The following is a 21489-nucleotide window of genomic DNA, read 5'->3' on the forward strand; positions in this document are numbered from 1 at the left end:
TGTGTAAATACACTTTTAAACTGGTTTAAAAGTTAATTTTTTTTTGTCTGAAGATTTATTTTTCTTTTGGCCTGACGCGTTGTCAAATTATTTGTTCAACAGATGACAGAGTCTATTTAAAGGCACAATCCGAGCTTCCTTACACTTGGTTTGGTGTTCAGGAGTGAGCTCAGAGTTAATAAAGTGACATAAGTGTTTGTAGCTGTAATATATTTGATGCATTCTACACATTTTACACATGTTCTTTCTAAATATTTTTTTTAATGTATAGTTGTTTGTCTACAGTTATTGGTCTTTTATCATATGAAGCTTTTTCTTCCTCACAGGATTAATGTGATGTCATGTTATATGTGTTATTTCAATAGAGGTTGCCACAAAGACATACAGAGCATAGTAAGCATTAGAGTTTATATTGTTTCTAACTGAGAATTCAAATAATATCACAAACAATTAATTAAACAGTGTGGTTGTATAACATCAAAAGAAGTTCAAACAAGAATCAAGCATTCAAGACCTGTATCAAGGTGATTTGGAACAAATGTATGAATTAAAATTTAATCAGGATGAAAAGACACATTAGAATTTAGTCCAAAATCAGATTGAGCTAAAGTAAAAATTACTGACGGGAAAGTAAATAATAGTAGGGGAGGGAGAGCTGACACAAAGTCGTTAACAGTAAGAGCTTATTTCAAATATAGAAAATAATCTGATTAAAACATCCCCTTTTCTTTCTTTATTTTTAGTTGTTTCCACTGCGGCATTCTGGCGAAGTCGTCTTTGGTAAACCCAAATATGTTGTTGAAGTCCGAGTCAGACAGGTGTTTCTGAAAAGCAGTTCCCAAATGTTAGTTAGTGAAAACAAATGACTAACAACGCATTACTGATACTGTTTGACAGCAAAGCATCATGGTTACACCTCACAATAAAGTGCACCAAATGTTGAGTGGTTCAATAATGATTGAAAAGGGAACAAATCCGGGTTTAACTGCTAATTAATGAGTGGTTCCTGAATAATAACAATCAAACATGGAACATAATGACACTAACTTGTTTATGGGTCAGTAATGTACTAAATATTTCCTAGAAAGTTTCTTAGAAAACACTATTTGATTTCTTACTAATTATACAAACAAAGAGACAGCAGGCAAAAATGTAAAATGTGTCTACAGACAGGTTACAATTATGGCGATATAATAAAAGAAGAATAAGATAATGTTTCAATTGAGATTTAAACCCAAGAAAAGGAAATTCCTTTTTTTTTCCTAGAATATCAAGCGACAACAAAAGTGTGGCAAAGTTAATTGTTAATCTACCTCTTTCTGGGTTGGGTCAACACCTTCAGGCAGCTCATTGGCAAGTTTGTTGACCAAGTCGTTAGGTGGAAAAAACTGAACGCTTTTCTTACTTTCAACACAGTTCTGCTCCTAGAAAGTCACATTAAGGTTCAGGTTAAGATTATTAATCTTTACATCATCATTGATATATATCACTTCGTATTGTGACGTTGAATGGGATAGATTGAGTACTTTGTAAGTTCAAGTTTTTGACCCCTGTCTCTCATGTTTTGTCATAATTCTTATTCAAGGTTGATTAGCAAAAAATGTATATGTTAAAAACTCTTCTTCAATTCAATACTACTAGTAAACCTTTGTAGCCCTGCAGTAACCATTCCTGAATGTCCCTCTCTATATCTGTGTGAAATCTAATAATAAGTTCTTTATCCTAAAAGTAACATGAGAAATAATGGGTAACATTTTGGTAACCATCGTATTATACAAACAACTATTTATGTTGTTAAAACGCTTGAAGAAATGAATGCGACTTTACATACAACTGGAACATTGACAGGTGTTACTTCATCTCCCAACTCCTTCTTCAACTCCTCGTAGCTCTTTCCCCCCTAAAAAAAGAAATAAATGTTTGTCAGCGTTTTTTTTGTACTCATCAGTGTACATGTTGATGCGCTATTTCAGTTCCAAGCAACTCACACTCCATTTGGAGGGGTCCCAGGCTGTAAACCACCCAGTGAAGGTGGGCGGCTCAAATCCCTGCTTGATCAAGACAATGGGGGTGTCTGGGTCTCTGGCGCCTGGGTGGGTGCGCAGGTACTCTTGGCTGGTGGCCACTGCTTCTTTGCGCTCTACCTCGTTGGCGTTTTTACCAATCCAGAGAAACACCTGGAACCAACAATAAAAAAAAATAAGTAACATGACACAAAATAGGCCACACAAAAATTCAGACACGTTTGGGACATGGTTGCATTCAGCTTTGAAATTTATAGTTTTCACTAAAAAGGTCAGTTCTTTGTTACAAACAACGTCACCTCATACCTGGTCCCATGTGTCCAGCAGCATGACATCATCCTCATTGAGGTCATCCTGCATGAACTGAGTCATCTCGGTCACACTGAAACAGCCCGTCTTATTGGAGCATTCAAACAGGCGCGGCTGGTGATCTGAAACCATCTGCTGTAATCTGTAATCAACATCATGCAACATGCAAAATAGTGGAAAACAAACATGTTACCCTTGCTTTAACTCTCATAAAGCTCATTTGGAGATGATAGTATTGTAGGTATCATCATCACCTCTTGTCACTAGCATAGGGAGCTCTGCCTCCAAGCAACTCCCAGAATTCAAAGGGCTCCTGACCCTCTGCCACAATCTCCTCAGAACGTTGCTGTGAATTCTGGCCAATCACTGAGCTTACCTCCTTTGCCATGGCTCTCTCGTCTCCACTTGATCCCTGGTAACAAAAAGTCAGTTACTTTGATATAGTACACTAAATGGTCAAAGGCATGTGGACACCCAAACATTACAATCCATATTGTAGAACATCTCATTTAAAGCCACTGGTAATAACACGCTGCTATAACAGTCTCTGTTATTCCGGGGAAGACTTTCCAACATTTACTCCCATTCAGCCACAAGTGCGTTAGTGAGGTTGGGTGCTGATGTAGGGCGATAAGGTCTGGTTCAAGGTCCAGTACCTGACCTGTATAAATGTTTCTGGATGTGGTTTTCTATACATTTTAGCCATATGTAATATGTAATATAATATGTTTACATATATTAAACCTTTATGTAAATGCAGACACACAAATGTCTACAAAAAATACAAGAAACCACAACAAATGTTACAAAAAGTATCATATTGTCTTGTATTGTCACCTTGTTCAGTGAATTGTCATTTTCTTGATCTGATTTTGACACCACCTTTCTTACCTTTCCACACCAAAGATACATTCCTGATTGGCTCTTTAGTAAAAATACATCATTGGAGTTCAAAGAGGTAGCCAGGGCAGGAACCTCAATGGCTTTTGTGTTGGATGGGTCATAACCATGGATCTGGAACAACCTTATCGGTGGTTCTGGTTCAGAGGACCCTTTTCTAGATGTGCCCCCCTAACAGAGAAAAGAGAAATGTTCTGTACTGTTATACAAACTGTACACACACACACATTTTTTTCCAAATTATTGATTAAAAGTCGTACCTCAAAAATGACCATTTTACCCTTGAACATGGCCATAAAGTGTCTTGGTTCTTTGCCCATTGTTGTTCTAACTTGGACTGGCTCACCACCATACTTCTGATCCAAGTTCACAGCCTGAAATGCTGAGGCTGCCACTTCATCCTGTGTCGCATGACGCCCCTGAAATAATGAGGGGTAAAGTAGCTCCTTCATAAAATACATTGATAATCAAAAAATTCCAAAGCAGGGACAGTGAAGGATATACTTTCTTGTAAACAAGTTTTTAGGAAACGTAATATTTCAGGACTATGCACCACATGCTTGCTCTAGGGCAGGGGTCTTCAACAGGGGGTCCGCGACCCCTAGGGGGTCCGCGGAGGTACTGCATGGGGGTCGCGAAAGTTTTGGTTGATTAGACTTTTTTTTATATTCCCCCCCCCCCCCCCCCCCCTGCAATTTTTTCCACTAATTGAAATGTCTTTAAATACACATTAACATGAACTCAACACACTGTAGTAAACAGATAAATGGAGGCAGAAGATGTCTTTCAGTCATCAATGCACACATGGCACTAAAGGACCAGTTTGATATAACACAATTTTATACAATATATATAATTAGGGGGTCCCCGCTCCATCTCGCCATCAGTTTGGGGGTCCTTGGCCTGGAAAACGTTGAAGACCCCTGCTCTAGGGGGAATTGTTGGAATTGTTGGGTTTTTGTAAATTATAGAGTGTGGTCTAGACCTATTCTATTTGTTAAATGTCTTAAGACAACCCTTGTCATGATTTGATACTCTAAATAAAACTGAACTGAATTGAATTGTGATTCTGAATTACTATTATAATGCAAGACAATGGGCAAATCCTCACCTGCCATATATAGAGCAGGTAACACTTCTTGTTGTTAACCAAGTAAGTGTAGAGGATCAGGTAGCAGTCTCCCCCATAGAAGTATCCGTACCACTGAGGGTCCACAGGGACAAGCTCCAGATTCTCAATTCTCCACACCTGGGCACATCACAAAGGTACTGAATTGCTCATTCTTTTCTCTATTGCTTTTGCTATTCCTTGAAGGGCCAAGCAAATAAACAAAATACATTATATAAAAAGATGTACATTTTGAATAAAATAAATGTACATATACAAATAATACAAATAAAAACATGCCCACATGAAACAAAAATAAAGTAATTTGTATGCAAATAAATAATTAAATAATTAAGTAATTAATAAATAAATAATTTTTTTAAACAAATACATACAGAACTAAATGGACAAACACATGTAAAATAAATAAATAAATTAAACTATATTTCCACGTGTATTTGTTATTTTATTGATTTCTCTTTATAATTCCATATTTATTTGTTCTTTTATTTATTTCTCTTTATATTTCCAATTTTTTTTGTTAACTTATTTCTTCTTTGCGACAGTAGCTCAGTACTTCGTTCTACTGTTATGGCTTAATTGAACAGAACAGAGCCATCGTTAATATTATTAGCAAAACCTGCTGCTTTCCCTGTTATGACAAGTCAAAATGTCTGCTGTGAAAAAGGCATCTTGAGTGGTACATATTGTCAAACAAAGTTTTAATTAATCAGAACACTGTTGCCACACAGACAACCAGGGACATGTGGGGCCTCCCAGAGTCCGGGCCCCGGGACTGCCCACTTTGCCCGGTTGGTAATGCAGCTCTGGTTGTCATCTCTGTTGCTATGCTTAGGGGCACTTTAAACTAAATGCCAATGGTAACATACTTACATGCCAGCATTAACATATTAACCTATCAACAGTTAGCATGTTGACAACACTATACTGCTGGATATTTCACATACAGTATATTAACAAGCTAACATGCATAATCACATTTGACGTGGTAGTGTAACATTCTTAACTTTAACATGCTGGCAAGCTGACATTAGTATTTTAGCACCCTATGTTAGCATTGATTTTAATATAGGAAACTGCTGAAGCTGCAAATATTTAGTTTTTGAACCTGTTAGATGATAGACTGATCCTTTTTTCAAAGCACATTCAGATGAAATAGTCACAGATACCTCCACTTGACCTGAGCCATTGTCCACCATTCGCTCCTGTGCAGCGACCTCCGGCATCCCGTGCATCCGAGAGGCATCAAACTTTTCCTGTGTGATATGAGCTAGAGCAAAATATGGTCACAAAATAAAACCAATTGAGTTTTTATTTTTATTTTAAAATTTGAAATCAAAACCAATATATGTACTGTGTATGTTCAGTCTGTGCTTGTTGTGTTTCTGCAAATTTAAGAACACACCTACCCACTTTCCCTCTTGTATGCACTTTACCCAGACCTTGAGTCAGGTCCTTAACAGTCCAACTCTGGAACAGCTGTTTGAAAAGAGCTGACTCTGCCCCGTCATTCACCGTCTCCACATTTGTAGTAATCGGGTAGTTTTTCACTTTGATGAACTCCTGTGACAGCCAATCAGACAAAAACATAACAAAAACACTCATCCATTTACTGCAGGACTGCTGCATTACACTGCATTAGTTTTAGCTGGGTGTACCTTATACACTGGCAACTGAGAGTGAATATGGCATGCAAAATCAATGAAACACAAGCTGTGGATACATGTAAAGGTCTGATGTAGAGTCACTCACCAAAGCTCTGGCCATAGCAGCTTGTCTCTCAGCTTTGTTTGCTTTTTTCCCCTTCCATACAAAGATCTTTGCCCCTCCTTGGTCCAGAAAGTAGCAGTCCTAAACAGATAATAACATTAAATATACTGTATATGACTAAATCCTTTCTTACTATCAGTAAATAAACTATTTGTTCAAGTTGTATCAGTCCAAACAGCAGTATCAAGAGATAAAGCCTTTAGGTGTACAGGAACAGTGAATTGTAAGACTAGATGGACAACCGTACCAAGTTTTAAAGTGGCATTAACACCCATCTTGATGTGGCACATGCATTCTTTAGTGATCAATGTTGCACCAACTCACATCATGGCTGAGGAGATCCTGAACCAGTGGTCTGGTAGCAACTTCTGTGACCTTCATCTGACCATCAGCATCTGTCACACTGTAAAAATTAGAAAATTTGCAAATTAGAAGAAGCAATAAACACTTTAACTGGACATGGACTACATGAAACACTGGATGTCATGGACTAGTTAGTAGCTCACTGGTAAAGTGTGAGTTGTGCCTTCTGTTCCTGGTCAGCAGTTTCATCTGGAGGTCCGTCAGTCAACTTCAAGCTTCTTTCTCCAAGAACACCATTCAGGATCTCCATGTTCTGAGGAGAGTTGCTCTCTGCGTCACCCTCGATCACTCGCACCTCTGCCCGACCTCCTCTCTCTCGGTCTCGGATGTCTTTGGCCAACTGCATGCCCTGAGAAGCAGAAGCACAACACAGACAAACTACACAATCCAGAAATTTCAGATTTTAAACTTGGAGTGTGCCCACTGAATTCCCTGCCAGATATTCTGTACCATTGCAACCGCACTTTACGAAACCTTTATTGGATGTCACTTACATTCAGCCATACCTTCTGCTCACTGTCTGCTGTTTGCTTGTTTTGTGTTTACTTGTGTATTTGTTTGTTTTTGCTGTTATTGTAGAAAATGCTGCTGCTGTAATAAGGACATTTCCCTGCTGTGGGATGAATAAAGTATAATCAAATGGAATCTAATCTAATCTTAAACAAATGTCAACCTAAATTTAAAGTCCATTTTAAGTGAGATGTCACAAATGTACTGACAATCTCATTGCTGATCAGTGTACCCCAATAAACTTTAAACAAATAGTTCTTACTCATTCAGCAAGATTTAATAGCATCTAGTTATCTCGTAGCAGACAGTAAAGGTGAGCTTCAAGGGACAGTTCACCCCAAAATCTAAAATTTATAAAATTTTATTAGTGTTATTTATCAAGATGTCTTTCATCTCACCAATTTGGTGAAACTAGATGGCAACATTTTTTTTCTCCAGAAATCATGACTTTTTCACTTTCTTTCTTACACCCATCAACTGTATCACCGCGTAACAAGAAGTGTAGGCTACTCATGGACAAGAAGCTCATGCTTGTGAGAGCGTTAGTGAGATGTAAACATTAATGTTACGTTAGCTCAGGTAAGCTAGCAGTCTTGGTTAGCTGTAAACTAATCTCCATAAGCTAGCAATGTCTGACCACATGCCTCTCTGTGGATTATGGTCATGATTTCTGGAAAAGAGACATTGCTGTTGAGTTTTTCAAGTGTATTTTGGTGTGTGCTTTGAGCACCACAAGCCGAGTGCCATCTATTTCCATTATATTAAAGAGAAGACAGACATCTCTACAGCTGACATCTCCAACACTGGGCAACTCACACTAAAACAATCTAGACTGATAAATAACACTGCAGGTAAGGTTTTTGGGGTTAACTGTACCTTTTAAGTTTAGTGCAATACCCATAATCTATTTATTTAATAGGTCATGCTAATAGGCCCTAAGTTATTTCTAAGTTGACCAAATACTAATTGTAACTCCTATTCATTGAGGACTTTCAATGTTGGTTTGTTAGAAATCCCATTATTATGACATGACATTTATCCTTAATAATGGATAAATCTGAACTAACTTAAATGTCGGGTAGGAAAAGTGATGTAAAAACCTAGAATATAAATATCAAAGACATAAAACTTTCCGTCATCACTGCATTACTGTTACATAGTTGTGAACTGTGTGTGGTAGGATAATGAATCATTAAAAGCCTCCAGTCTATTTTGCAGGAAGTAGGACATGAACGCCGTCTGCACACTCCCGCAGCTTTCCATAAAAGGTTTAATGATGATATTTAGATATGGAGAGGCAACATGGAAAGCAGGCTTGTTTCAGGGTTTGCACGTCAAACGCATATCATGTGCATCCCAACATGGCAGATAAAATGCTGCAAATAAAACACTAGACCTGATAGAGCAGTTAAATATGTCACTTTTCAATTCACATGATCACAAAACATCTTTATATCAGAAAATATAAACAGTGAACAATATATAGTTATTGTTATGTTATTTTTGTATACTGGGGAACATAGCTGCAATTGGATGATCTGATTTATCATATCATTTTTAATATCCTGTATTATTGAAAAAGAAAACTAGTTTTGAGTGAAAAATTGTGTAATAAATGTTTTTCCTAGTTTTCTACTCATGTGTGTTTATGTGTTTCCCTATGAATTCTGCAACCAACGATTTAGACAGACATCCACACAAAAATCTTACTTTAAGCTTTTCCTGTTTGTTACACTTTGGTCCATTCCACTGAATGATGGTCTTGCCAATATCTAACAAAAACACATCTCCAAGGTTGAAGCTCTCCCAGCTCATCTCCACCTGAAACAAATTGAACATAAAGTACTCTTTCTACATGACATCCTCTATGCCATTAAGATTAGCAACCACAGGGAAGCATGGCCTACCTCTTTCGCAATCACTCTTTTCTTTCCTTTGACGTGAAGCAGTCTCTTAATGTCATAGGTGTTGGTTTCAGTGTGCCTCATGCCTGATGCAACTCCACCTTTCTTATAGCTAAACAAGGCAGATGATTATTTTTTCATGGTTTATTTCACTGCCTATAAAACAATGGCCTTCTGTAAAAAAAAAATTCGCTCACATTACTCCTTGTTTGAAGTAGCCTCTAAAGGCATCCGACTCGTGGCCCTGAACTTCGCGGTGCTGGACCGGAGTGGAACCCAAAAACTCATCAAGCTGTATGGTGTAAACAGCGGCTGCACCCTGTTCATCCTGAGTGGACTGCGAGCCGATCCAGTAGTGGATATCATAGCGCAGAGAGCTGCTCACCTTCTGAGTCTGTAGGGAATGGAAAAAGAGTGTGTGCTGGGTGGTGTGCAAACCAGGATGCTATCTGATATATTAAAAGACAAAATCATCTTGTCACTGCTTCATTGTTAGAAAGTGTACAAATACAACTGTAGGTTTTACTAAACAAACAAGCAGCCAGAGCACCCAAAACCCCAATTAGTCAACTTCTCAGACTTACATACAGAAGTACGTAGCAGTCACCCTCATAAAAGTTTCCATAAGATTTCTCAGGGATTTGTACCAGCTCCATTTTCTGAATGAGAGAAAAACATTTCAGGTCTAATAATAACCTGTATTCCTCAATCCCTTTTCCCTTCACATCATCGCTGGTAGTTATTTACTCCTGGAGTAGCAGACTTTTTTTCTTCTTTAATCATGAAACCAAACAGATTTTGGAAAACTTTGGTCCACAACAAGTAAGCAATTGTAAGTCGCTTTGAATAAGGGTGTCAGCTAAATGACATGTAATGTAATACTGTAAAATAAAATTACCTCAATTCTCCAGATTATGATCCCAGCGTTTTTAGTTACTGCTCTAAATGTGTACTCCATGTTGCTTGGATGCACTCAGCTTCAGTCACACTTTGTTTTCTTTTCTGAAAAAGGGGATCATTTTGAAATCACAAATTTGTTGGTTCACATTTACATTACATTTCCCTACAGCGCTAATCTACAACAACAACAACACAAATGTTTTAATTATTTTAAAAGTTTTTGCTCTTTATTCTCTTTTCTCTTGATAAAAGGCAAAAGAGATTCATAGCAAACCTACAGTGGTGATATTTAATCAAATCTCATAATTTTTATATTATGTAACATAACATACCTTGTATTCTTGTTTGAAGACTACCCTGCAAGCTTGTATGAGGCGCCAACAACTGATCTTCTATCTGATAACCAAAGGTCTTCAGTCCTCTCCCCCTCACTGCCCCTAAAATATTTGCCTGTGTTTGCATGCTTCTGGACCTCTCACATTGTTCTTCCGAATCACTGAGGAAGACAAAAAATTATGTAGGCAAATGGGCTGAAAAAAAGGATTGACTCATATTCAAATGCACAAGCACACACAGTAACACTGATCACCGCCATCTTGTCCATTCTTTTCACAGCCCACACAGCCTTGTACCTCCATGTTCGCACCATATATGGATATATGCACAGCTGTGGGTAGAAAGACTTTTTATAAATGATAACTTAGTGTTAATGAGCATAACAAGAATGGTATATTATAACATGCATTGTTATAGTTAGGGATATGCATAACTATTACAATGGTTATTTGTTTATATTATAGTAGTAGTATCAGCAGTAGTGACAGGAGTAGTAATAGCATTATTTTTAGTAGTATTATGTACCTTATCCAGTGTTCGTGCAATGAAAATGATAATGTGAACTTTTACATATTGACACACACTAACGTGTACACACACTGAGGCCGATGAGGTCAGGCCTAGTTGTGCTGCTGGCACAGCTTCGAGATGGGTTTGTTTGGAGGCACGTAGGAGACTAAACAGAGAGCACAGCTGCAGAGTGCTTACATTAGGATATTTCTGATAAAATAAAGAGTAAGTACAGAATTAAATAAATTGTCTTTTTAAGGAGAACTTCACACATCAAATGTCTGTTTACAGGGTTTTGGGAGTACTACTGCATATGTGAGAAAATTTGTACAAAACATTTGTGCTCCAGAGCCCAGAGGGAGCTGCGTGAAATCTGATGAAATTGTCTCAAGTGATGTCACTTGAGTCTGAAGACTATAAGTTTGAAAAAATAAAACAAACTTGTGGACTTAGAAAGAAGTGAGCTTATACTGTAGCTCTCTCCTCATCTTAGGTTGAATTGTCAGTAGCTGAGTTGCACTGTGGGTAATGTAGGTGTCAGGTTTTAACAAAGAGGAATTGTTACAACTCGGGCAGGAATGAAGACCCAAACACAGAGATGAGGGAGGCAGGCGGGAGCAGGTACACAAAGATTTATTTTACAAAAAGTCTAAGCAAAAACACAGGGAAGTCCAAGCAAAAACACAGGGAGTGGAACAAAACAGCCAAATCCCCAAAAAATCCAAAAAGGGTCCAGGGCAAAAGACGAGACAAAAAGCAGGGAGCAACAACAGGGAACACTCACGGGTAACAGGGATAAACGACGAACACAAAGTCAGGAGGCGGAGTGGAAGGAAACAAAGACACCAGACTGACAAAACGATCTGACAAGAGACAAAGGGAACACAGGGGTTAAATACAAGAGGTAACAAGGAACAGGTGATATGTCAGGTGAAACACATTAGGGCGGGGCAAGACAATCAGACAGACAAAAGTAAAGCTTGGCAAGACCAGACAGAACAGGAAACCAGACTAATTTAAAACCGGAAACAGAACATACCGACACTCAAGGGGAAAGAAGAGAGACTACCACACAAAACCGGGAAGTAAACTAAGACACAAATACGAGGAGACAAGACAGGACCCAAAAACAAACAAACACAGAAATCATCAAAACCATCACAGGAATACTTTGAAAAAAAACACCATATCTCTGGTTCTGCTGTTTTTTTAAAAACTCTCCATAAATCCGACAATATTATAGAAGCACAATGCTAAATCTGTGGTATAGTCTTTGAAAAATAAAACAGAGACTGGACGCCAGCATTGAAGCTTCTGTTTAGGCTGCTCCATCCTTCCCCAACACACATTAAATACATCACTAGGGGTGGATAATGCCACGTTTAATCCTGATCTGATACCGAGTGAAACCAGGGAAAGAACGGCTAATGTACCATAATCTAGGAAGAACCATGTTTAATGATTTATCAAGTGAATGCATCAACTGCTTCCAAATACATTTTCATTACCACTGAGTGATTTGCCAAACATTAGAAATCCATTTTTACTGTTCTCTGTAAATTATGTGATCTAATTATCTGTCAGTTATTGCAAGCATGTAAAACCACAACACAGTTTTTATTAATTAATTAGTTAGTATGTAATTAATTTAATTACATCTTCTAACCATGGAATTAAACAATCATCTGTGTTTCTATCCAGGTTGTTGTAGTGACTTGTAAGCCTGCATACACACACTTGAAAATGAAATGCATAAAAAAACGCATATTCAAATAAGCACATCCTTATACAAACAAGCCTGAAGCAATGATGGTACAAAGTGGACGTCATGCACTACCATGAACAGGTGACTATATTTAAATAATGATGAATACAATAGACCTTTAGTTGTAGCAGCTCCATTTTAAGTTAAACCGTACACATGCACATTTCTGGGCTTAGAGTAGTGGAGCCTGTCCAGGCATGAGGACACACCCAAGACAGTGTATCAGATGGCTACACAGTTGTTCTTCTAAATAAGCAACTATATGTCTATACCTGCAACATCAAAGCTTTACAACTAACTTTTCAAAGCTTACTTTTATAATCATGTATTTGCTGGAGGAGTGTGTCTTGGGCAGATGAGTGTTCTCGGTTCTCGTACAGAGCAGATGGCATCTTTCACAGTTTGATTGCATCAGTTTCTATCACACACTGTGGTTTGTATGTAATAAAAATAATACTGGTTTGACTTGCAAAATAGATTGACCACTTCAGATGCACACTGTGCACTTACATAAAATCATACAAAAAATGCATGAATAAAAGACTGACTGTAGTTACAGCAAACTTAGCCTACATAAAAACTTCTTACTTCATGTGGGTCCTCCTCAAACGTGTACAGGATATTTGGTCATGTAGCTCAAAAACAGAAAAAATGGAATGAATCACAAACCCACAAAACTTGAAAGTACAGGAATAGCATTATGCTGTTAATGATGGCATAAACACAGCTGGTCCCAGAGTGAGTTTTAGCGCTAACTAAAACCCATAAGCAAGCTGTGTTGACAAAGAGGTGTGCAGACTTTTGTGCAGCAAGGTGGTTATATAATGACAAGTGAGGCCGCAGACACTATTTCCTATTTCCCCAGTAATTCACCACTCACTAAACTAACTACTGTTTTTGTCATGCTACAGACATCAGTCCAGTATTGCAACTGTTCCTGTGCACAGGGACAGCTGGAAAACACAACAGACACTGCTGTTACATGACGTTACTGATGAATGAAACTTCTTACTTATGTTTCACATATTATTTTAATTAATAGACTCTTTTCCAGCACCATTCCATGCTATTATTTTCCGGTCGGCCACTCTGCCCATGACACTCTAGGCTTACAGGACTGCCCGGACCATACTTCAATTTGAAAGTCATCCCGTTTAGTGTTTTTAGTGTCTAAATGATGCTCCACAGAATGATTTAGAAGGTCTTTTGTGCCCACAACTGCAACACTTTTGAATGAGAGTGATACCACTATTTCTTGAGCCATGGGTTGTATTTGACATATGGTTGGACTTTAATTTATTAAATGATGGATTGCATCAAATACATTGTTTTTCAGGCTGTCTCCTGAGCAACACTGGAATGTGTGTTAGCTTGTGTGTTAGCGTACGATTGTTGTTATGGCAACAGTCTTTTAAATGTTGACATAGGACCTTTCTGACTTGTGTCTCTTGTGACTCATGGCAATTTAACCAGTTTCCTATTTAGGATTAATAAAGTTATCTAATCTAATCTAAACCTCTGGATCTGTCTGCATCAGTTTTTCCATGTCCTGTCAAAATAAAGATAACTGTTTGGATTAGAGCTCAGGACAACATCTGAGAAATTAATTCAAATTTAGAACAGTTCATGATTTTTCATTAATGCATTGTAATGTAGGCTAGTTGATAAAAATTCACAGTCCATGTTCTTCCCTTTGACACGGGAGTACAGCGCCTCACTGACTCCCACTCACATTACACTTCCTGCTTGTACTCTACCTCACGTGGTCCGGCGCCAACTACTGTCCTGTGTTTTGCGTAAAGCCATACGTACATTTAAACATCAGACTATATATTGTTTTTTGTACAGTTTGTCAATCAGGTAAAATCTGTTGAAAAAATGAATACTGTGTGCCTGTGTGTCTTCACCAGATGTGTTTGGCTCCTCCCAGACAGCTTTCTAAAACATTCCAGTCCACCTCTGGGAATCTGCTGGCTTCTCCACACTCTCACTCCACTCCAGGAGGCAAAGAGACTGAGTTGACACAAAATGAGAGGACTTGTTGTCTTGGTTACTTTGGCCTGCTTTGCCACTGCTCAGCACCAAACACTGATTGACTACTTGGAGCGGAGGCTGCTCGCTATTGAGGTAAGACTGATTTTACCTTCCTCCCGGGCCCTGCGCTCCAGAGTTCCTGTGAAAGGAAACTTCCAAGGAGAGGGCAAAGGCAATGAAATGCAGATGTGGGCAAATCCTGAGGAAAATGCTGGAAAATACAGCTCTCTGATATGTGTGGGGAGTATGAGCTAATTGTCTGGCTTCAGAGACTGAGATAAACATGTAGTTTAAAAGATTATTACAGATTTGCATATATGAAGAGTTGTGCTACATTGGTATCCAAAAATGACATGTATCATGATGATGAAGTAACAGTAATTATTTCACCAACAACACATTTTAGATTAAACATCTTTCAGAGAATGTCATGCCTGTGTGGACACTTATTTTTGTGATGGATACAGATATTGATCTCTTTGTGTTCCAATCTCAGTATAGCCAGCAGTAATAGCTCTCCGTTTGGATCTTTTCAGTTGTTCTGTTTTAATATTATGGTTTTGTTTTTATAAAAAGGTAAAATATAAAACATGTTCTACTATTTCATATTAGGTCTAAAGTCAGAGTTTGAAACTAACTAGAGTTCATTAAACAAAACTCCCTCAAAATATTATTCATCCACATCCCTTAGTTTCTGTATTTCTCTGTAACATATTCTCAGACTTTACTGATCACCTCAGAGGTCAGGGTCTGCTACAGAGCGAGTTTGTAGGATTTAGTGTTTTGCCAAAAGACATTTGAGCAGGGTGGAAACTTGCAACGTGTGGGCTGAACCTGGTTGTTTGAAGGATGAGTTTCCTACTTATTATGTCTTTCTGTCCCAGACTACTTACTGAGCCTTAAAGAACATAAAATTATTATCTTCTCAGAGATTACTAGCAGTGCATTTGCAGTTTCTGTAAAACAAACAGCATATATTGCTCACATTCCTAAAGTACAAACAGGTAAGATGGAAACAAATGTGACCATTTCAGCTTGTGTAATAATGTAGACTGATCTTTGTCACTTTGTTTTGAAACAGGACCGGATCTCTCTGTGGCATGAACAGACAGCCCGCTACGCCTCGGAGCTGCGGGAGCTGAAGCAACAAATGGTTTCCCAGCTGGAGAACCTGGATAAAGAGAAAGAGACACTGAGAATGAATCTGGATGGCGTGGGGACGAGGGTGGACCGAGTGGAACGTGAGTTGGACTACCTGGAGACTCAGAACGGAGCTCAGCCGTGTGTGGACGTGGACGACAAGCTGATAGAACAGCAAGTGACGCTGGTAAAGGAGAAGCAAAAGGCCAAGTACTCAAAACTATCAGGTGAGATATAATGTGTTTATGCACTTGGACAGTACATTTATTCTTTTCATCCGAATAAACTTCTTGTATTTTCTTGTCCTTGTATAATAAACTATCTTGTAAACACTTACTTAGTTCTACCTAAAACTGATCAAAAACTACAATTACAATAATTTGAAATGGAGAAAAAGCAAGCAAATCCTCAAGTTTGCAATGCTGTACCCATTAAATTAATCATTTACAGAACAGAACAGGTATTTAGTAATGATAGATCACTTATCAACTACTCAAAGTATATTGATTTGTCTTACATTTTCACACACTTTACTGGCTAATCAAAGACTTCACAAAGCCTTTGGCTTATTCATGTTTAGACTAGTCTCGCTTTTCCAGGCCTTCCTCCACAGCACAGGTGCTAAGCGCCAGACGGAGCCACGGTGCCGCTGCTAAGAGAACTTGTTTTGGTAAAAGATGTTGTTCAAAAGTTGTTTTAGATTGGACTCCGATTGGACAGATCACTCATCAGATAACAAAAGTCACAAAAAGAGTTTTCCATCACCTGTGTCAGGCAACACACCCTTCAGTAATCCATGTACTCTTAGTTTTGTAGAAATTTAAAAACATCACATTATTGAGATTTGTTCACAAAAAGAAAAAGGATGGTGTTATTCTATTTTTCTATCCCAAATCACCAAATCTAATGAAAATACAAAACCTATGTATCCTTTTCTTAATACTTTCCAACTTCCTTCCCTGTCTGTGGCACTGCCTTCCATGGGATTTGGGATGGTGTTCCAAAACCCAGACACTTTATGCTGGCCTTCTCTTTAATTTGTCACCCACAATTTTACAACATAAACAAATAAGGCAAAGACAGGCTTTGTTCTCCGTCTTGGGTGAAAACCCACACAATACAATCTCAAAGCTGTAATCTTGAGACTTCAGAAGTACAAACATGAGGATTTAACTTGAATATTCCCTAAAGGGACCATGACCATTTCCCAAATGACTTAAATTAATTATTTAACATGTGGGGAAATGTCTTTCTTGTCAAGAGTTAGATGAGAAGATTGATAGAACTCTCATATCTGCACATTAAATATGAAGCTGGAATCAGTAGCCAGTTAGCTTAGCTTAGTATAAAGAGTGGAAACATGGGAAAACAGCTAGCCTGGCTCTGTCCAAAGGTGACTAAAGTTGCCTACCAACACACCTCACAGTGACAACAAGCTGTCTCCTGCTGAACAATGAGCTGGCAAATATGAGAGTCGTATTGATATTCTTGTCTAACTCTTTCCAAAAAAGCAAATTCATGTAAACATGTTTCCTAAAGTATTGAGTTATCCCTTTAAAAACAGTCCTGACATTTTTAAATGATACCAAAATGTGAACATTTTCAGATTGCAGCGACATGATCTCCAGCATAAAAGCCATGAAGATCTTGAAGCGAGTCGGAGGGCCAAAGGGCACGTGGACCAAAGACACCAGCAGCGGCTCTGGGAAGATCTACATTTTTAACGGGACGGATGAAGACACCATCCATGAGTTTGCCTCTGTGCAAGACTTCTCTCGCTCACTAGGTATGTCTCTGTCCAAGAACCTGAAACTTCCATCTGCCTGGAGGGGAACAGGACACGTTGTCCTCAACAATCACGCGTATTATATAAATCAGGCTGAAGAGATAATGGTGGTTAAATATGACATGAAGAACAGCTCTGTGACAGACGCCGCAGTGTTCCCAGTGCAGGACCATGTCCCACCGTACGGTCTGACCCCCGAGACAGTGATGGACCTGGCTGTGGACGAGGAAGGCCTGTGGGTCATTTATGCCTCGCAGCAGAACGAGAGGTACATCTCTCTGGCTAAAATGGACGCCAACTCTCTTGACAACGAGCAAATGTGGGACACAAACTGTCCGAGAGAGAATGCGGAGGGAGCTTTTGTCATCTGTGGCACTTTGTATGTGGTGTACAACACCAAGCAGCCCGGTCGGTCACGTATCCAGTGTGTGTTTGACGTCAATGATATGGTTACCAACGAAGAAGCACCACTGGTTTACTTTCCAAAGCGTTACGGAACCCACTCCAGTCTAAAGTACAACCCGCAGGAGCAGCTGCTCTATGCATGGGATGATGGCTACCAGATCCTGTACAAGCTTATCATGAAAAAAAAATTAGAAATTTGAGCTAAATAATATACAGCACCAAACCTAAACCATCTTAAAGTACCCAGCCATTGTTTTTACAAGTTTAAGCACCATAACTACAAATCATGTGTACTATATATTACTGCTGACCATTTTTAATGCTATGGTCGATGGTTTCCATCTCCCCCCATGATGAAGAATTCTAAGTTATGACAACATCACTGCCTTCAGTGATTGCACACCACCCCCACCCCTCTTCCACGCAGTTGCTTGTAGCCAAGGAGGACACAGAGGATTTAAAAAAACATGATGGACCCTTTAGAAGAGGTAATTATCTCCACTTGAGTTTCTGTGTGCGAATGTCGCCGGCCGACACCATGTTCTGAACACAGCCATACTAAGAAAATCAGAGAGAGTTTTGTGGAGCTGATAATCTTAATTAGATTTATGTCAACTCATTTGGCAATGGCTTGAATGTAACAGACGTTCATAAATATTTAAAAAGTTATGCACTAAAACTATAATGCATGTTGTGGCTTTTCAGAATTGTCAGTGTGCACGTGATATACACAGTTTAAGTCCAGACTGATTTGAAAAGTCTCGACAATTACAGCACATTTTCTAAAAATGAGTGCACTGTGACAACTCAAGAGTATGCAATTTGACTTTTATACTATTCATAAATGAATGGACAACAACGGAGGGTAGGAGAAATAAATTGAAAAGTTGTCAACACTCCAGTATGGTATGCAAAATGGTCAGCAGTGACGTGAAGTATCCCCCCCGGCTCAACCCTCCCTTTCTAAGCCTATACTCGAACCTTTATGTAATGCAAAACGCACCCCTCAAGAGAAGGTGTTTGGTTTGTCTGTTCTGGGCTAGTGTAGAATCCATAGACTGTATATAAAGATGGACAATGCATCTCCACTTCCTCCAACTGTGCAAAAGTGAAGCCAAAGCATCCCCGAAACAAGCACTGCCATCTTGTAATTTTGGAGCCAGAGTCTGCGCCTTAGTGACCTGGAGGTTGAGTCCTGCCCATACACCAGCCTGACTATTCAGATGTCAATCACAGCTGCCAATCATGACGTTTTGTCCTGTTTTTATAGAATGAAATAACTAATAAAAACCAAACTTATGAGAAAAATTAACACTTGAACAAACCTGTGTGTGATAACAAATACCTAAAATGACAGAAACCATGTTTGGGAAAAAGTATTTGACATGTACTTTGATTTTTAAGTTTGGTTCGTGTCCCATCTGCTAACATAGTGGGGGTGTGATTTATTAACTTTACTGCAGCCAGCCACCAGGGGTGTTCAAGATGTTTTGGCTTCACTTATACAGTCTATGTATCAAACGCATGAACCCCTGGTAGGAACAGGGAAGACGACCCGTTCCTGTAGCTGTAGATATATAGGGGTCATTCTAGGCTAACGAAAACACAACAATACTTAGTTTCAGGTGATTATACACTAATAAAAACCTTAATTATGAATATTAGCCTACATTCAATTTCTGCCAATAGAGCCCCCTAAATCCTACACATTGGCCCTTTAAGTTTAAAATCCCAAAAAGGTTTTAAAGGAATGGATTGTAAAACTGTATCTATATACTACCCAACCACTCGCTTTAAACTCACTGGAAAAATCTGTCCAATCTTTTTCTATTTGACATGTCATTTTTCCATATCAAGGTCAAGGTCAAAGTTTATTTATATAGCACATTTACAAACAGTCACTACCGCCCCAAAGTGCTGTACAATTATAAATAACAACATAAGAAGAAGGCATAACAAATATCCAGATAAAATTGAATATGCCAAAAACAACAAAAATACAACAGATAAAAAGCTTTGCTCGAATCAATACAACCACAAAATGTCACAGCTCAGCTTGTGTTAAAAGCCAGTGCAAAGAGATGAGTTTTTAAAAGTGATTTAAAACTCTCAATAGAGGAAGCTGCTCTAATGTTCAGGGGGAGAGAGTTCCAGAGCTTCGGACCTGCCACCGAGAAAGCTCTGTCCCCTCTGGTCTTCAGTCTTGTTCTGGGACAGTCTAAAAGCACCTGGTCAGCGGACCTAAGTGCTCTGACTGGAGTGTGCAAAACCAGCATATCGGATAAATATGATGGTGCCAGCCCATTCAGAGATTTAAAAACAAACAATAAGATCTTAAAATGAATTCTAAAAACGACAGGCAGCCAGTGGAGAGACGACAGGACGGGGGTGATGTGGTCATAGCGCCTTTTTCCTGTCAGCAGGCGTGCAGCCGCATTCTGGACTAACTGTAATCGGTGAACTGAAGACTGCTCAAGGCCATAGTACAGTGAGTTACAGTAGTCCAGGCGATTTGTAATCAAGGCATGCACAACTGTTTCCAGTTGACTATGGGGCAGGTAAGGCTTGACCTTCCCAAGAAGTCTGAGCTGAAAAAAGCTTGTTTTTACCACTGAACTGATTTGTTTATCGAGTTTAAAAGAACTGTCAATAAAAACACCAAGAGTTTTTACAAGTGGGCAGCAATTTGAGAACATAGGACCAAGAGCATTGTTAAAACCAGAGACATCGGGCTTCCCAAAAATTACAACTTCAGTTTTTTTATCATTTAAGTTCAAAAAATTCAATGACATCCAGTCTTTTACATCATGTAGGCATTTACTCAGAGCTTCAACTGAGTTTGTTTTAGAATTCAAAGGTAGGTAAATCTGGACATCATCTGCAAAGCAGTGAAAGGATATGTTGTATTTTCGGAAGATTGATCCGAGGGGCAGCATATATGAATACATATATCTGCATATATGAATACATATATCTGATAACATAGGCTATATAGTCATATTATATTAAAAGGCAATGCTTAGTTTAAAAGATAGAGGAAAATAAACATTTTCTTTAGTTATGGCTCAAATAAATAAACTCTAAATTTCAACAACTGCCATAATCCTATTATATGATGTTGCCACGTATGGTGCAACTACAGCTATGTTGTCACTATGGGTGGCAACCTCAGAACTGCAATAAATAAACCTGGGATATTAGGATACATGCAAGAAAAAGCTAGCTGGCTAGTGCTGTTATATTTCTGTCTATGCATCATGTGAACTTTTCACAAGTCAAGCACATATGTATTTTGTGGCGTTAACTTTTTACTAAATGAAATCACCAAGATTGAGAGCACCACAATTTGAATTATGCCGCTTATATAATGCACTTATTTATATCTGAACATAACTTCTATTTCTTACTATGTACTTATAATATGCTCATTTTTTCAGTATCATCTATTCCTATTTCTGCTTCTAATTATTGTTCATTGTGAAAATAAATGGCAAACTATTATCACAAGGAGTATGTCTTCTTTAATGTGCAGGATATGCAGACATAAACATATTAAAGCCACTATGTGTAAGATTTAAACATTTTAGACTTAAATGGCCCCTTGTGGCATCATCAAAAAGACACTGTGGCAGATAGTAATGCATTACTTTCTTGGTTACTGTACATCTTTTGATTTTAACCTTGCTTCTTAAAGGTGAAATGCA

At 38.5% G+C, this 21489-nt stretch overlaps 2 protein-coding genes across 3 annotated transcripts; one reads left to right on the forward strand and one right to left on the reverse strand.

Moving 5' to 3' along the window:
• Positions 1 to 394: 394 nt before the first annotated feature.
• On the reverse strand, positions 395 to 10288 carry LOC116679819 (advillin-like). 2 transcript variants are annotated; one of them, XM_032509281.1, is made up of 20 exons: positions 10142 to 10288; positions 9808 to 9911; positions 9494 to 9568; positions 9107 to 9303; positions 8913 to 9021; positions 8716 to 8826; positions 6639 to 6844; positions 6457 to 6535; positions 6115 to 6213; positions 5772 to 5925; positions 5532 to 5632; positions 4345 to 4482; positions 3494 to 3652; positions 3225 to 3404; positions 2588 to 2745; positions 2331 to 2475; positions 1989 to 2177; positions 1832 to 1900; positions 1314 to 1424; positions 711 to 824 (listed from the first exon to the last, which is right to left on the reverse strand). In XM_032509281.1, exons 2-20 carry the CDS (start codon positions 9865 to 9867, stop codon positions 711 to 713), a joined length of 2454 nt encoding a protein of 817 aa, XP_032365172.1. In that variant the 5' UTR covers positions 9868 to 9911; positions 10142 to 10288. The 2 variants fall into 2 exon arrangements, with proteins under 2 accessions (XP_032365171.1, XP_032365172.1); XM_032509280.1 differs by lacking the exon at positions 10142 to 10288 and having other exon boundaries at positions 395 to 824; positions 9808 to 9867.
• Positions 10289 to 14278: 3990 nt separating this feature from the next.
• On the forward strand, positions 14279 to 21289 carry LOC116679843 (olfactomedin-like protein 3A). The gene is made up of 3 exons (XM_032509321.1): positions 14279 to 14547; positions 15536 to 15821; positions 17201 to 21289. The coding sequence occupies exons 1-3, from the start codon at positions 14449 to 14451 to the stop codon at positions 17983 to 17985; spliced, it is 1170 nt and encodes a 389-aa protein (XP_032365212.1). The 5' UTR covers positions 14279 to 14448; the 3' UTR covers positions 17986 to 21289.
• Positions 21290 to 21489: the final 200 nt, after the last annotated feature.

The sequence above is a fragment of the Etheostoma spectabile genome, unplaced genomic scaffold (assembly GCF_008692095.1).
Source record: "Etheostoma spectabile isolate EspeVRDwgs_2016 unplaced genomic scaffold, UIUC_Espe_1.0 scaffold00018250, whole genome shotgun sequence".
NCBI classification, from domain to species: Eukaryota; Metazoa; Chordata; class Actinopteri; order Perciformes; family Percidae; genus Etheostoma; species Etheostoma spectabile.

Bases quoted from the DNA above. Each gene is read 5' to 3' on its own strand.
- LOC116679819 (XM_032509280.1), bottom strand. From the start codon at position 9,867: ATGGAGTACACATTTAGAGCAGTAACTAAAAACGCTGGGATCATAATC. The intron at 9,569-9,807 runs GTAATTTTATTT...TCTCTCATTCAG, and splicing joins TCATAATCTGGAGAATTGAG to AAAATGGAGCTGGTACAAAT. The intron at 6,845-8,715 runs GTAAGATTTTTG...TCTGCTTCTCAG, and splicing joins ACAAACAGGAAAAGCTTAAA to GGCATGCAGTTGGCCAAAGA.
- LOC116679843 (XM_032509321.1), top strand. From the start codon at position 14,449: ATGAGAGGACTTGTTGTCTTGGTTACTTTGGCCTGCTTTGCCACTGCT. The intron at 14,548-15,535 runs GTAAGACTGATT...GTTTTGAAACAG, and splicing joins GGAGGCTGCTCGCTATTGAG to GACCGGATCTCTCTGTGGCA. The intron at 15,822-17,200 runs GTGAGATATAAT...GAACATTTTCAG, and splicing joins CAAGTACTCAAAACTATCAG to ATTGCAGCGACATGATCTCC.